The sequence below is a fragment of the Dendronephthya gigantea genome, unplaced genomic scaffold (assembly GCF_004324835.1).
Source record: "Dendronephthya gigantea isolate DGI-Jeju-01 unplaced genomic scaffold, DenGig_1.0 000051F, whole genome shotgun sequence".
Classification (NCBI taxonomy): domain Eukaryota; kingdom Metazoa; phylum Cnidaria; class Anthozoa; order Malacalcyonacea; family Nephtheidae; genus Dendronephthya; species Dendronephthya gigantea.
Window position 1 is genome coordinate 958,848 of NW_021163061.1, and position 15,928 is coordinate 974,775.

The 15,928-nt window shown below is 39.6% G+C and overlaps 5 protein-coding genes across 8 annotated transcripts; 2 read left to right on the plus strand and 3 right to left on the minus strand.

The window, feature by feature from the left end:
* Positions 1–36: 36 nt before the first annotated feature.
* LOC114528833 (coiled-coil and C2 domain-containing protein 1-like) lies at positions 37–7,114 on the minus strand. Of its 3 annotated transcripts, none has more exons than XM_028550549.1 (23): positions 7,016–7,114; positions 6,355–6,490; positions 6,027–6,127; positions 5,771–5,881; positions 5,509–5,622; positions 5,286–5,364; positions 4,723–5,153; positions 4,312–4,396; positions 3,923–4,158; positions 3,683–3,799; positions 3,250–3,492; positions 2,933–3,145; positions 2,770–2,828; positions 2,504–2,620; positions 2,163–2,236; positions 2,019–2,074; positions 1,596–1,647; positions 1,406–1,505; positions 1,222–1,312; positions 920–1,066; positions 800–823; positions 586–629; positions 37–124 (listed from the first exon to the last, which is right to left on the minus strand). In XM_028550549.1, exons 1-23 carry the CDS (start codon positions 7,076–7,078, stop codon positions 115–117), a joined length of 2,703 nt encoding a protein of 900 aa, XP_028406350.1. In that variant the 5' UTR covers positions 7,079–7,114; the 3' UTR covers positions 37–114. The 3 variants fall into 3 exon arrangements, with proteins under 3 accessions (XP_028406350.1, XP_028406349.1, XP_028406352.1); XM_028550548.1 differs by having other exon boundaries at positions 70–458; XM_028550551.1 differs by having other exon boundaries at positions 70–458; positions 582–629.
* Positions 7,115–7,181: 67 nt separating this feature from the next.
* LOC114528836 (pollen-specific leucine-rich repeat extensin-like protein 1) lies at positions 7,182–9,387 on the plus strand. Its single transcript, XM_028550555.1, has 5 exons — positions 7,182–7,728; positions 7,996–8,138; positions 8,240–8,449; positions 8,771–8,837; positions 8,908–9,387. The coding sequence occupies exons 1-5, from the start codon at positions 7,278–7,280 to the stop codon at positions 9,006–9,008; spliced, it is 972 nt and encodes a 323-aa protein (XP_028406356.1). The 5' UTR covers positions 7,182–7,277; the 3' UTR covers positions 9,009–9,387.
* Positions 9,388–9,456: 69 nt separating this feature from the next.
* On the minus strand, positions 9,457–10,810 carry LOC114528813. The gene is made up of 2 exons (XM_028550528.1): positions 10,535–10,810; positions 9,457–10,172 (listed from the first exon to the last, which is right to left on the minus strand). Exons 1-2 carry the CDS (start codon positions 10,710–10,712, stop codon positions 9,595–9,597), a joined length of 756 nt encoding a protein of 251 aa, XP_028406329.1. The 5' UTR covers positions 10,713–10,810; the 3' UTR covers positions 9,457–9,594.
* Positions 10,811–11,486: 676 nt separating this feature from the next.
* LOC114528830 lies at positions 11,487–13,272 on the minus strand. Its single transcript, XM_028550546.1, has 3 exons — positions 12,989–13,272; positions 12,373–12,727; positions 11,487–11,834 (listed from the first exon to the last, which is right to left on the minus strand). Exons 1-3 carry the CDS (start codon positions 13,155–13,157, stop codon positions 11,612–11,614), a joined length of 747 nt encoding a protein of 248 aa, XP_028406347.1. The 5' UTR covers positions 13,158–13,272; the 3' UTR covers positions 11,487–11,611.
* A 109-nt stretch (positions 13,273–13,381) lies between these two features.
* On the plus strand, positions 13,382–15,926 carry LOC114528829. Of its 2 annotated transcripts, none has more exons than XM_028550543.1 (2): positions 13,382–14,263; positions 14,374–15,926. In XM_028550543.1, the coding sequence occupies exon 2, from the start codon at positions 14,657–14,659 to the stop codon at positions 15,902–15,904; it is 1,248 nt and encodes a 415-aa protein (XP_028406344.1). In that variant the 5' UTR covers positions 13,382–14,263; positions 14,374–14,656; the 3' UTR covers positions 15,905–15,926. The 2 variants fall into 2 exon arrangements, with proteins under 2 accessions (XP_028406344.1, XP_028406345.1); XM_028550544.1 differs by having other exon boundaries at positions 14,377–15,926.
* The last annotated feature ends 2 nt before the right edge of the window (positions 15,927–15,928 follow it).

A 15,928-nucleotide genomic window follows, 5' to 3' on the forward strand; every position in this document is an offset into this window, starting at 1 on the left:
TGGTCTTCAACACAATCTTCAGCGGCCATATCCGACAGACACTGTATTGATGTGAATTATTGCACCGTACGGCACAACTGCTTTGTTTAGTTATAACATTTGCGATAATAAAAATCACCTTAGTCTAAAAATATCCAAGAAAAACAATGTAAGATTCACTGTGTTGTAGATCACTCCGAGATGAATAATAACTTTAAACAATCTTCATGCACTTCACCAAAGGTGCCCGCGAATGCATGTAAGTAACGTGCAAGGGTTAGCCGTGTATTCATAATTATACTATATTTTAATCCTATGCGTGGATACATTTAGTATTTAGTATAAATTGATTAGACATTTGATAGAAATTTAGTATAAAATGGTTAATTTATTCTTCTATCTACAGTATTAAACATATAAATATATTCCTACAATTTTAGGCTGTTTATAAGCATCACTCGATTGTACAAACTTTAGATCTATATAAGCAACAGAAATAAAATCTTGTTGGCTTGTGAAAGAATTTCTCAAGAGCTTTCTATCGCAATTTAATCATGCGGCGAACGACGGTAATTTTCTCACGAGAACATTAAACAGTATACCTACACGTTTGCACTTTTTCCCCTTCCTCCAACACTTGCATTTTCCACCTGGAAGAAAAATAGAATAACTCACTCGAATATTCAAATAAATAAAGCCTAGAAAGGCATAGTACAGAATTGTTGTAATGTAGCACGCTTAATTCCTTTTCAATCTACCCCTTTGCATTTTATACTTTACATTCTATGATAAATTACGTTGATAAGAAAATGGCTCTTACCTTGCCCGACGAGGCGCTTATTGGCTGAAAGAGAAATCGTTATATGTCAGACATTGGATTAAAAGTAGAATAGAAGGTATACCATGAAGTATCGGTAATCGTTATCTATACAGAACTCACTCGGTTCGAAGGCGCGACAAAAGCTTCAATCACAAGCCATTTCTGAGTTAGGATTTCAACATCTTTATCCGTCAATGGTTCGCGTATACGAATTTTCACCTCGATTTTCCCGCCAATAGCCTTGCGACCTTTCTCAGGGTCCATCAGCTATAGATAAAAGGAATACACAGGCTAAAACATATTCTCCTGATGTGATATATAATATGACTTCGTGAAAAATTACACTGAATATATACAGATTCTTGTGCATGAGAGACCACAATACGAATAATGTATGGTGTATTTATCAAGTGATGTCTTACATCAACACATTCGTGAATTTCACATCTGTTATCAAACGAAGAAAGTTTCACAACAGCTTGACCAAGCGATTTGTCACCTTTTAAAAATCCTCTGAAAAGAGAAGAATAAGGAGTTATCATCTTTCGACTGCAGTGAGGGTCAAATATAACAACAAAACATGCAATTCTCTGCCCATGCACACACCTGGAATACTTTATTTCAAATTTAACTCCTTGCCGTCGAAATATTCTCGCTAGGGACCGATTTTTTCGGTCAATCGATAACTTAAACTTTTGTTGAAACTCTGAAAAATAATAAAAACATTCAGCGTAACTGCACAAATTAGGTATATTGGAAAGAATGAAGACGTTTCTCCTCAACTCTTCTGCTTCACCTGGATTTATGGAATGTTTAACTGTTTCAGTAAAACCAGCTTGGGGCTGATCCTGTTGAGGAAATAAAATATTACGTTACCCCGCAAAACTAAGACAAGTTGTGTACAGAAAGATGCTAAATTCCTGGGGGCGGTTGTACGAAAACTGGATAGCGCTCCTCCACTAGTTAGTGGTTTTTCAATCGCTCTAAAATAGCCTGTTGTTCGGTATAACCAGATTAAACGTTAGTATTCTTAAATTGGAGGTTCTTTTTGGTGACAGTTAGCTCCAAATTGTGACTTCATTGCTTTTCAAACTTCTTTAAAACGGTAGACAAAATCACTATCCAGTGTAGATAGCGCTACCCAGGCATTCGTAAACCGACCCCTTAACGGCAAGTGCCGACTCTGAGACGTTCCTTCTTCACTAAATTAAACACTTACGTTTGGAAATGGAAATTCGTAGGACACGTAAACTTTCATATCCTCCTTGCTGTAACCTTAAAAGATGGTCAGAGGTCTAAGACAAGGGGAGTCTAAAACAACAACACGTAACTATGGGTTATTTAAGATACGCTGTGTACTTACCAGACGGTAGAGGAATGTTTATACATTTTATGATATTTATTTCACAATCCTGATCGCCCATGTCCGTATTTGACCTGCAAATGACAGCAAGAAAGAAGATGGTAGGAATGAATTGAGTGATTTGCAAAGTTAATTCAAGGAGTAGTGTTATCTGCATATACACTGTACTTTTTGAAAGGCTGCTGTAATTGGCGTGAGCTGTAGCAAAACTCTGCCACGATTATCAGTTGTGAATATTCATGCATTTGTATTAATTTTGTGCTGTTCGTGTTAATTCCATTACTGTATCTTGTATCCAAGTGGCAAAGCAAAAAAAAAAAAATTAAATAAATAATAAATACCTGACAATACTAAACGTCCTATTCTCGTAATGATATCTAGGCGGGGGTTTGCCATGTTTAAAGGCGCTTTGTAATGAATCATAATCTTTCTTGCAGTTCAACGCCAGTTTCTCAAACCTTAAAAAAGACAGAGAATTTAACAAACCATGAATAATAAAGTCCCTGGAATGAGGGAAAGTAATTTCTGCACATTTTAATATACACCAGCAATGGTTAAAACGAAAAGTTGAAAGCCTTTAGGATCAGCTGTTATTTTGAGTCGCTACCTTTTCGAGTTTTCAAGATCTCCAATCTTAGAGTAGTGAGCAGTGTTGTTTTTGCACATCTAGAAAACAAATAAATAATTCTTCAATCCAATCATCGTTCATTCAACCTCTTGCAATAATTGTTAATAATTATTTCTGTATTTCAAGACGCTGTGTTGCTAACCTCGTACTGAGATTTCAAAGCCTTCTCCAGGCTCGCAAACGTCTCCTCGCGGCCGCTGGGTTCTGGGGTGCAATCTCCCTCTTGAACTGTGACGAAATCGCTGTCCGCGGCGATTGATCCCGGGAGACTCTGACCCAACAACGGAGACTCCGGTACCTTGGTGAGATCTACGCGTAGACCATTCCTAGCGGCCTCGATCATAGCATCAAATCCCTGCGGGTAAAAAATGAACGCTTTTCAAAACCCAGTGAAATATGCAAGCCAAGACATTGTTTTCAAGAATTAGACTCGGTCTTTACCGCAAAAGATCACTCTACCTTGGTCGTTTTAAGATGGCTCCTTGCTTGATCCAGATCACCTTGCTTCTTAGCTTTCAACGCAGCCATCTTGAACTCTTTCTGACGATCGATCAAAAACTGTAGTTCCTTTTCGTTTCTTCCTTTTGGTGCGGGTTTACCACCTGCTCCACCCGCGGCTGGTGGGGCTGGACGCTTTACTGGTGCGGGCTTGTTCGGGGCCGCTGGGGATTGGCTTGGGACGGCGGCTGGTTGGCGGGGCGCCTAAAGAATCATCTTACGGTAAATGGGGGAAATACAATGAACTCTGTCCGAGCGGACAAGCAACAAAAGCCGAAACCTTTCAATAAAAAACACTCTATTTAATTCCTAACACTGCTTTTTATGAATAAACTCATTTGTAGTTTGTCTATTTCAAACGAGGTCAAAGTGAAGGTAAATCATTGCAGCTTACCGTTGCCTGGGGGGGTGGTGGTTCAGTTGGAAAAGGAGGGTAACCAGGAGGTGTTGGTAGATCTTCAAGATTGAGTGGTTTCTTCGCCTTGAAGTCCCGAATAGCGTCTTGATATTGCTGGAAGAAAACAATAAGAAAGATGAATCATCTGGGTTTACAGCAACTTATTTTAAATTCGCCTTTCAAGCAATCAATAACAGCGAGGAAGCATTCATTCCTGTGTTTCAGAGTTTATCCTACCTTCAGAATTCTGTTCATTCTCCTCGCCTTCCCAGAATTCCCTTCTTTCTCAGCGTCGCGCACTCCAGATTGATATTTCTCCAGTCGCTGTTCGAGCGCTTCGAGAACCGTCTTTGGAGCGGCGGGAGGGGCTGGGGCTGAACTTGAAGTACTGACGTCAGCGGGCGTAGGAGTTTGGGCACCAGCAGTTGAGGACTGTGAGGGACCTGATGGGATAGGCTTCGTTGAAGGTCCACCTAATGTGGTTTGAAAAAGACAATTTGTCATTAAACTGTCACACGAACAAAAACATTTAAAACTTTGATATATGTACAAGGGGGTTTCTCCATCATCCCTGAGCAGACACAGTGGTAGCTTGTAGTGGGTTTAAGGCCTGAATTTGTTCTCACCTGGAAATCCAGGCGGAGGTGGAGGGCATTGACTGAGATCAACTTCTTTACCGTCTTTCACTGCTTGGATGACAATATCAAACTCCTAGACAAATAATAAAACCAGGGAGCAGCGTGGCAGCGTCTTCAAACAACTTAGCATCAAATGTGGTATAACAACTACCTAAAATAGACAAAACACTTCTCGACGTTTCGACCTGAGGGCCTTCGTCAGGAGAGTTAGTATGACTAACTAACTCTCCTGACGAAGGCCCTCAGGTCGAAACATCGAGAAGTGTTTTGTCTATTTAGGCAGTTGTTATACCACATTTGATTCTAAACAGACAACACAAACCTTAGCGAGGGTCCTTCAGAGTTACATATAACCACCCCATTTGTAAATAGCGTTGCATACCCGATTAAATGATATACCTTTGATATGAGAAGATATGTTTTTGCCGACTCCCTATCGCCGTCTCTGTTGCTGTTCCTTGCAGCAATCTTGTATTGATCTCGTTTTAATGCTAGGCCCTTGACAGTTTCCGCTACATCACTTGAAGTTTCAGGAGGTTTTACTTGAGATTCTGGTAGTTTAGGCTGGGGTTTTGCCTGGGCTCGTGGTAATGGTTCCGGAGCATTGGCTTTTGTCTGTGGAGTTGGTGGTTTTGATCGAGGCAATGGTTCTGGTGCACTGGTGTTTTTCTGCGGTGTCTGTGGTTTCGCTGGTACTGTGGGTAAAGGTTGGTTAGCCTTGACACTTGTGCTAGCTTCAGGAGTCCCAAGGTCAATGAGTGGTTGTGTGGGTGTATCAGAGGACATTGGGGGATGTGCAGGTGTTGGAGCTGGTGCTGGCTTATCTCCTCCTACAGTAAGAATGGTCTAGTACTCAGGCCTTTCACATAGTAAACACATTTCAACAATGTACACTTGCAACATGCCACATACACAAGTGTAAAGAGAAGGGTGAATATCATGACATGACAACCACTACCAACCTACTGCAACCTGAGGGGGAAGTTCAGCCATGTTGACTGCTTTTCCATTTTGAGCAGATTTCAACATCTTCTCAATTTCCTAAGAGAAACAATAGACCTTTTGCATTCAAATGTCTTGGACTTGTTAAACAGCAAAGAAGAACACAACAAATAAAGGAATCAACCTAGTGTACTCTCTCTTTTGTCCATACAAACTAAACCAAACAGAAACATTTATTTTTACCTTCAGTCCTCTCTTGTACCTCCTGGCTTTTCCACCTTCCCCAGATTTTTCTGCACTTGCTATTGCCATTTCGTACATTTTCTTTCTTTCAGCAATGACAGAAACATCACCCCCCTGGAATAAACAGACTAGGTTAGCACCACAGGAACCAAAGGGGGGGGAGGGGGCCACATAACCTCACCCACATTTTCAAACATCACACCTCTTGAATTTCTTTCAACACAGAAAAGAGTTTATCGAAAGTACTTTATTGTAATGGTACCTGAGCTTTATCTGTTGAGGTGCTTTCATTTGATTTTTGTGATGGGATCAGGGCAGGTGTTTTGTCCAAAGACGTTCCACTGTCCATTGGGCTGAGACCTTCCAATTCCGCCTGAAAGAATATATGAATAATAAACACAATTACCCTAGTTAACAAGTATATAGTGTTGCAACCTAAAGGTATGTACATCTAGGTTAAGGTCTGAGCTGATTACAAGGTAAAATGTATTTCATTGGATGTATATTTATATATTTACCATCAAATCAGCATCGTTAACATCATCATCATCGCTGACGTCATCCACGTCTTTCATACACTCAGCTGCCATTGCATCAATTGCAGATATATCCATATGCTCTAGATGAAAACAAAACTTTTATTAAGAGATTACCCAGGTAAGGTTATTGATTCCCCTAGTTGTTATAATTCCTTGTTTTAATTTACATCAGAAAGAATATGGATTAAGACTTGTGGATGAAAATTCCTGTATGATACTTGCAATAATTTTGCACAATTTTAGCTCTGAACTCAACCTACAAAATCCAGCTTTAATAGTTGAAAATCATAACCAACCATACACATACTTTTTTTAGGTCTTGTTGGCTTCTTTTGAGCTCCACCTCCCTGCAAGGCTGCAAGCTCAGCTTCAAAATCAGCATCATCGTCATCTTCAGCATCACCCATTCCTGCGGTTGGGTCAAAATCCATACCTATACCAAACTAAATATACTTGAAATATTAGAAAAATTTAGCTGAAAACATTGACAAATGTTACATGAAATGACGTCGACCGCCTGGTAAAATCTTACTCCATTTTCAGATCACCTTTGAAAATAAGGAAGTGATATGAATGATAAACTTATTAAAATTGTGGCTAATGCTGGTTCCTTTCACATTGTAGACCGACGATATCAGGTAATAGTCTTATATAGATGGTCCTTGGTTTGGGTAATATTTATCTCAGTTAGTTATGAACATTTTCATAGGTGATAGACAGAATTATTTATGTATAACTTATACTGTTCCCCTGCAACTTTTCACATAAAATTTCAAAACGCGATCATCACTTATACCGAAATAACATCAAAAACAATACATTTTTAGCTAGGAATTCTACAGTGGTATTTAAAATATGGGGGAACATCCTAACGAAAGTCAGACTAAATTCGTTGTTTTTAACAAATGCAGTGTAGGGGGAAGAGCTATCGATATTACACATAGGATATATTTTATTTTTGTATTTACCATTCCTAAGTCATGTTTCCTTTGCCCAGAGCTTGGACGAGGTGTTTTCTTTTGACCAAACATGGTTGCCAACAGATGCAGGGGGGTGAAGACACATAAATGAGGTGAAATCTGAGGGTACTTTAGTTATTACTGAGACAAATCTCCATTTATTTCACCCCCCGTCACTACCCCAAATTATAACTTTGCATAAAAATCGAGCAAGGAGTCAATATACAAAACAAATCGAAGAAAATAAATTAAAAATAGTTGGTTTTTTGCAATGAAAATGCCGAGTTTAATAACTTATGAAAGAAAGCATTTAACCGAAGCGCAGTATCGTGCTTTAGGGTCGTATATCGCAAGGAAAAGATTGAAAGAAGACACATACGAGAATGGAATTGCAAGTAGTGATGTACCCGTTGACAACCAAACACTGCCTGAAGAAGAAACGCTCGATATTGAACCAAAAAGTCCTGTAAAACCGTCTCCTCGACAAATACGAATGGAAAAGGAGAAAGAATTGAACAGCGTTCAGACAGAACTAGCAGAACTCGAGACGATGCTCGTCAAATTGAAAGAAAAAAAACACGAACTCTTTGAAGAAGTGAAAAGTTTAGTAAATAAGGAAAGAGAAGCAAAAGAAACACAAATGCATGGCTATCTCTCGCCATTTATGCATCATCCTGGCATTGGACCAGGACCAGGAATGATGATTTCACCTTTTCGTCCAGGTAGTCAAAGATATGATTTGTTAAAAGAGATTGCTGGGCAGGATTACCTGAGAAAATCCCCCCTCCGTCCCTCCATAATTGTATCATGTCTGGGGCTCTTTCTCTCTGTGAAATCATTTGCCTTTGTAAAGGCAAATCTATGCAAACAGATTGTTTACAAACTAATTGCACATATGATCAAGTTTATATTCGAGTATATCTACCTTCTTGATTGATACCCTCTGTTGCAATTATTTCAATATAAATCTCACCCTGTTACAAACGCAGGTATGAAAAGACCAAAGAGCCCCTCTCCCCCACCCGTTCAGATATATCCCTCTTCAAGCATACAACAGCCATTTCCTCCAATGCCAAACAACAGAATGCAAGGTCCTGCAGAAAGCATGAATCCAAGTTATCAATTCCGACAGGTATCTATTGCATGCTGAAACCATCTGGAAATGTTTTGAATTTGCTTTGTTATTGGACCCAGGAAGGGGTTCTAATTGATCCATATTTTCTCTTTATCCAGAATTACCCTCAACGGAACCTACGACAGCAAGTTCATGGATCCCATGGTCCTAATTCTCCTCAACCCAGTGGCAATCAATTTCCTCCTGTGGACAGAAATTTCCCATCATTTGGAACCCCTCAAATGTCTGACAACAGAATGACGAGTGGACACTCCACCATCCCACCCCCGCCTCCACCAGCACAACCACCTTTCATGCAACAAAATATGGTACCACATCATTTTGTCTTATTCACGAGTCTTTTCAATTGTTTAACCATCAATCTTGCCTCATCTTAATATCAGTTAAAATTATCCTCCATCATTTTCACTTAGTCCAGACTCTTCCATAATCTTCTCATTCCATTGTCTCATCCTTTTCTTTGCTTCCTCAGATCCTTTCTTCCATTTTTAAATGCTCAATAATCCTTTCTGTTTATCATCGTCAAGTCATTCTGTCTCTTCCATTCATTCCCTTCCAGTTAGTTCACCTTCCCCCATGATCATTTCTGATATATTAGAAGTCTAAACTGAATCATCGTTTATTTCTAGCAACAGAACCCATCCAACGATGGTGTACAAGGATTTAGTGTGTCACCTTCAGGAAAAGACCGACCAGGTAAAGATACTGATGAAAGTTTAGAGGTAATCCGGAAGTTATTTGCTAATATTTTAACATTTTTTTTCAGGTTTTAACAATCCTAGTAGCTACCGTCCTTCACAAGGAGCCGGGTATACGAAACGTGATGGTCACGGTGGTAATCCTGGGAACAGGTCACGTTACCATTAGATACACGAGAGAGAGTTCTGACTTCTGAACTTCTGGATGGTTAAGCCCCAATCACACACAAGAGAATTCAATTCAAGTCATTGAAAAATATATCAAATAGCAAAAAAACGTTTAAAAATCTTTTTATTCTACAGAAAAATTGAAAGAACTATTTAAAACTTGTGTACTTCAAAGCCAATGGTAAAGATATCCAACTTAGGCAATTCCTAAGACCAAACTTGCCAGAATCTTAAAAACTAAGTTTTTAAAATGCATATGGCTATCGCGTGAATATTGAAAACAAATTATTACCTACACTCTACAGTATGTATTTCGTTGCGATAATTGTATTAGTTTTATTCTAAAATTTATACTGACCCACTGCCTAATAAAAAGGTAAAATTAAGTGCTAAATTAAACTACAGCTGTGGTAAAACTCCGGAGAAACTATATCAAAGTGCATTTATTAAGCAGTTTGTTCAAATCCTGAATCATATCCCGAAGAAGATGAGTCAAAATATATCTGCCTAATTTTTGCAAAATTCTTTATCGAGATTGGACTATTGACGGCCGACGCGACAACACTGCTAACATCACCATCATATAGTCATTTCTCATCATCACTTGTTGTTGTAGAATCCGAAACGACCTTTTTGTCTGCCTTCTTCTTCCCTGACCTCTCCTTGGATTTCGTCGAGGTAGCTTTACCCGGGGGTGGGTCTGTAGTACCACCGCACTTTCCTCCTCCGTCCTTTTCTCCGCCACCAAGTTTCCTCAACTGTTCTCGGAGGATTTTAATCTTTGCCAGCCGGCTTTTGTTTTTCAAAATAAGCTCGTCATTTTCGGCTGCTTTCTCGTCAATCTTCTTCTCGTGACGGTAGACCTCGTTCAACAAATCATCGCAAAGGTCATCCCTCCGTTCCAAATCTTTACCAAGCGAACGTATTTCAATTTTCAACATGATGTTCGCGCACTTGAGGTCGTTCTCTGGGCTGAGAAGAAGCTCCTTGGATCTGATGTAGGATGCGATGTAGTAGGTTCCGACGAACAACGAGATCTGACGAACTATATTCTCGGGTTTGACCGTAGTCCGACCGGCCAGGGTTCCTCCGTATCTGTGCGCCAATTGTCGGTGAAAATGGTCCTCGAATAATTCCCGTGGTTCGTCTTCTGTCACTAATTCGTCTAAAAAAGCACAAAAAGATATGAAACAAGTTTTAAACCGTAATAAGTGCCCTCTGAATTGTATCACATTTGACCATGTTGTGAACTAACTAGAGGCTATTTGTTGCATTTTCTTGTACCTTCAGAGAGTGTCTCTTAGCGTAAAGATTTTGCTATCGAACCATCCATCTCTACAAGTGGAAATCTAGCCTACCTGACCCACACGAAAAGCAGTTTAAGATAGACAGTATAAACAGCCAAACAAACTGCTACAAATGATACAGCATTTAGGAATGACGCACACCTGTTGAAATATCTATACGACAGCCGCTTAAAACGGTCTTTTATTGCAAGATATCGCCTAGACAAACTATGGTACTTACGGTAGTATTCCTCCCATTTATCATCGTCATTTATCAGATCATACAAAGTCGGTTCATCTCTGAAATAAACTTCAAGGAATCTTTTTCTTAACTCGTCTCTTTCGCCCTCGATGACCTCAACAAACGAGAAATCGCATTCGACCGTGGCTACTTTGAAGATATTGCCGTGTAAATCCATGTTTTTGCTACAAGAATGATGGCTAAACGATGGAACGAGCTGTGATGTTCTGGTTCGATGCAAAGACTGTGTTGAACGACTCTGAAATGCAGGCTATTTCCACATTTTGCGACGCCAAAACAAAGCAGGTGGAAACAAAACAACGCGACCATGATTTTGTTTTCGGCTTTTTTCTTGAGGTTTTTATGAAACATGCGGCATTCCCTTCCTGTCGGCTTTTATATTGAGGTTCCGCGCGAAATATAACAGCTTTTGCATCAAGATGGTCGGTCTTCATGTTGAGGTTGTCAGGTTAGCTAGCGGACTATCTCAGAGGACTGCTTCTTGTAGAAAAAGAAGCTGGTGATGGTATAGACTATAGATAGCTGATAGGAAACCTTTAGTGCCAAGTGATCCCTTGTAAGAAAAAGGAAGTATTGGGTAACAAGAGGTGAATAAGTTGATTTAAGAGATGCGATGGAAAGACTTTGGGAGCTTGTTAGGGAAAGGTGAACTTAATGGAAAGCGGTTCGACGTCTGAATAAAAATACCATAAAATCTGCGGTTTTTCCGATTACAGTTTGCCGGGAAGTGCGACATTGTTGAATGTTTGCCTGCTTTGTATGTACCGCAAAACCGATTCAAGCTGTTAATCAATTAAGATCGGATACAAACTAACAAGTCAAAAAGCGAGCCGCTTTATTGATTACAAAACATTTATTTATTTATACGTTCATATGCTGCACACAAAATGAAGAACTTTAATGAAGAAGTTTATTTTGAAGACCTAAAATTGTGGAAAACGTTGAAGAAATGAGTCAGTGCTTTAATTCTTAAGATTTGTCCTTAAATGCAGAGTTCTTTTCATTGGATAATAATATTTTATGAAGTTCATTTCAGTGAAGTTTTTCTTGTGAGTTTTAATCTTCGGAAATTTTAGTAAATCCTCGACTGGCCCCAGACTTCCCAGCGCCAGCCTTCTTGCCCAAATCTTCGTCTTTTTTGTCGCCTTTTCGCTTTGGTGGAATTTTCTTAACTTTCTTCTGTCTCGCCTCTTTTTGCGGTTCAACACCAAACTCTTTCAGAAGTCGAAACTCGAGCAATTCAATTTCTGCCTTCCTAGCTTTGCCTTTGAGAAGTAGCCTGTAAATAAATGACGTAGATCAGTGGTGATCTGGGGCCGGTTGTATCAAGCCTGTTTATAGCTTAAACGGTGGATAAGTTCAAAATAGAAAGCAAGTCTATCGTTTTATTCAACAAGCAAACTAAATGTTTTTAACCTTAATACAAAGATATTGTTTACAACTACATATTCAGTGCTGACAGTGCATAATATTCAAGTTGACTCATTCAAGAGAGATGTAAGAGTGTTATTTAATTTTGACTTATCCACCGTTTAAGCTATTGATAAATAGGCTTGATACAACCGGCCCCTGCCTGGAGTTCATTCAGTTGTGGAGTACAAACGACAAGCGAGCGAGGATGTCATTTCTTGTGAATTATTATAGCCAGACTAATGATGGTTAAGTGATGGGAACTGTAAAAACTATGACCAACAGATGCACTCAGTACTATCCCTTTATGAATTGAGAATCTAGCATAAACAACTGAATTGATTTTCCTGTCAAATTTATCCTCCTAAAGCCAGGCTATCAGGAAAAAAGATGTCGATTAAACCAACCTCTCATTTTCTTCTCTCTCGCGCTCCACATTTCTTTCAAAACGTTGTATTTCATTGAACATATCATCATTAAGATCATCGTTCCATTCCAGATCTTCCTGCAACATCATCATCTCCATCTTAAGAGCCTTGTTATAAAACTTCAGTCGCTGAAGATTGGTCAAATTATAATCTGGAGAACGTTTGAGGTAGTACGAGATATTCTTGACTCCGAGTTCCATCGCGACGCGATTTCCAATTCGAGGAGGAAATTTCTCGCCGTACTCGTAAAGAACTCCAATAAAACGGACCACGTAACGACGACGGCAATGCAAAGCATACTCGTCTCGGAATCCTTCGCTGTCCAGAACCTCAGCTTAAAGAAAAAAATGATTTAAAACGATTAGTGTCTTCTCATAATCAACCGAGGTACTTTGACAGTATTGAAAATGCGTGTTTGTATATTCAGAGTTCAAATTTGTACCGAGGTATCCGGTTATTTTTATGCAAAAAGCGAGTTCTGGTCAATGAAGCTCGACGAATTTTAACAGCTTTAAATAAATATGGTTTGACAGGTGCTAGGATAGGAAATCCAGCAAGCTTGCAAACGAGGTAAAAAACTTTCAAATGAGCTCACCATAAATCCGGTCATATGCATCATCATCTTCAATAATCTTTACAAAATCTGGCTCGTCTTTGAAGTAGACCCAGATTAACTGGTAGCGCAAATCATCCTTCACGTTTCTAAACGCCTCTTCATAATCCACATCCTGGATTCCCTTCATTCTGTCCGTGTAGGAAGCCATTTGAAAAGGCGAAAGATGAGAGTCGAGTTGTCTTCACTTCTTGCTTATATTCGAAGCTAATAAAAGATGCCAAACTAGACGCATTCGTCAGTGTATTCCCGCTTTAACCTGCTTTGTTTTTCCAAAGCAACTTGCCTGCGACGCGCAACAGGTACTTGGCATATCAAGGTATATTAGCCGACCAGGTATTTGCTCAAAAACAACGAGAAAAACAATATGCGACTCCAACAGCTTTTATAGACACGATTTATGTTCAAAAAGTTTTTAATATGAATGAATGATTAACGCCTTTATGCATTCTTTCTAAGCTTTGAGCAGAAATGCTTAACACGAGTATTTCGGGCTAAAAACTCAGCTCAGACTTTTTTTTCTGGCAAGTGTGGGCATGTTTATCTTATGACATCGTTCCAGTTTACTCAGAGTTCAGTTGTATTGTCTATGATATTGTCACGTGATATTTTCCCGCCAAAGCACAAAATATTTTCATATTTCTTCAAGTACGAGAAAAACAAGTGTTTTTCTTAGTTTTTCTGCAATTTTCCCTCTTTTTCTTCTTGTTTAATGGACTGAAACTATACTTTACATAACGTATAAAGCTTTCGGCGTTAGTGGCGGATGTCATGAGGCTGTTGAGATGTGCAAGGGCAAAAGAAAACAGTGAAGACTGACGTTGCCTTGTGATATCACCTTGGTAAAGTTTGTTTACATGATTTAAAGGGCGATGGAAAGTGAAATGGAGGCAGCGATTCATGAAATAGACACAGGAAGTCTGCATTCAGATGGCAGAGAGAAAGCCTTGAATACAAAAGACGAAATTTCAAAGGGAAACTGCTCGGGAAACGGTGCAAAGTTGACTTCATCACAAACAGTGGAAGCCCCAGGCCAAATTGTACCCTCCCAGGAAAGCGAAACGAATGGTTCCCAAACAGACGAAAGCCGAAACGTTGGACATTCGGGTGTATTTATTGTACCTCAAGCGAGTTTGGAACAGACAGGTCATGCAGAAGAACCCAAGCTTGCCTCAAAGGAAAGCGTAGTTAATAAAGCAGGGTGTACGCCATCTTTGACTTCATCTTGGGGCATACGGTGTGAAACTGACAAGCAAGGTAAGCTAGCGAAAAACAATGTCTTGTTCGGGGTTTTATATTGTCAAAGAAAATAGAGCTTAGAGAAGCTCTATAGACTATACTATTATTCCATTTGGACAATTTTCTAGCAGAATTCTTCAATGGGAAAACATTCGTCTGGCCAGCTATTGGGTTCAAGGATCAAATTACTAAACAAACTCTGCAAAATGAGCGAGGTAATAATCTAGGTGTTATATTTGAGTAAAATTATACAAGCTTGGCATACTCAAGAGAGGGTAGATGGCCTTCATATGATGCCTACTGGTGTCCAAATCTGGTATACTATTAGGAGATATAGTGAAGCCCGTACTAGGAAGTGTCCATGTATCTTGGACTCCTTGATTTCATGAACCTACCGTTTCAGTTTTAGATATGTTTGCACAAGTTTTGCAATCGACGGCGAAAGGGAACGACGTGGAGGAATCCACGAAGAAAAAACAAACTCCCTTGATCACCAGTGTGTCATCTGATTTCGTTGGTCAATCTGAGAAATCAGTCACTGTCCAAGAAAACAAGGAATCAATATCAGTCCTAAAGAAAGTTGGAAAGAAAGCAAAGAAAACTGTTCATTTCCCAGAAAATGTTGTTTCTGTGAAATTCTACGATATCAGTGACGATGATGAGAGCGATGATGACACGTTAATACTTTCAGATCATGAGGAAGATGATTTGCAAGACCAGGAAGTCCCTTTTAACACCTATGATGACTACACGACCCATCACCTAAGCTCATTCACCACCAATTTTACCCCCCACTTTTCATTTCCCCCCGCTCTGGATGTGTCCAATCTTAACAGGTGTGACAACCTTGATGAAGATCAGCAACGACAAGATCAGCAACTTACGGCGATTATGAATGACGATGACGGACGACAAAGCGGTGATCCAGCAATACACGAAGATGAAGATAACCTCAGCTATATACAAAACACTGAGAGATTTCAAGGAGAGCTACTTGTTTCTGCGGAGGCGAATGTCATGTCTGAAATACTGAATCCAGAACCAACTCCTGATGATACCAGTCTGGGTGATTCTGTGAATCCCATAGACGAGAAATGGCCATCAGTGAATCCTACCGTGGGTGAATTTCAGGGCTTTGATACGTGCAGAGATGACCAACTAATTTCTACAGAAGCGAAGGAGGTACCTGGAAATAGCGATGTAGAAACGAATATAGAAGCAGTGATGACAAAGAGTGGAAGAGAAGATTTTGGAGTCTCGTGTGAGGTCATGGATGACCACTTAACCACTGTGAAAGATCTATCTAGATTGCCAGATGATGATGTGAAGAAAATGGAGGTAGAGACAACAAATTATGGAATGAGTGGAATCATTCAAGATGATTTGAATGTTAACTCTATTGGAAGTACGCATGATACTTCGAAAAATAATAGTTTGGCGGTGGAGCAAATGCTCCCCGTAGAAGTCAAAAGCCTTGTTGAAAACCCAGATGGAGGAAATGAGAGGGAACTACTTGGAGATGGTTTGGAATCGGATTACGATGAGAATATGAAGAAAACTACACAAAGTGAGAGTTTGATGGTTGAGGATATTACATCCAACGGGAAGACTGGAAATCGAGGTATTGAAAGTTCTGTAAGAACTGGGAAAACTCGATGACCTCCGTTGCTATGATGATGCAGA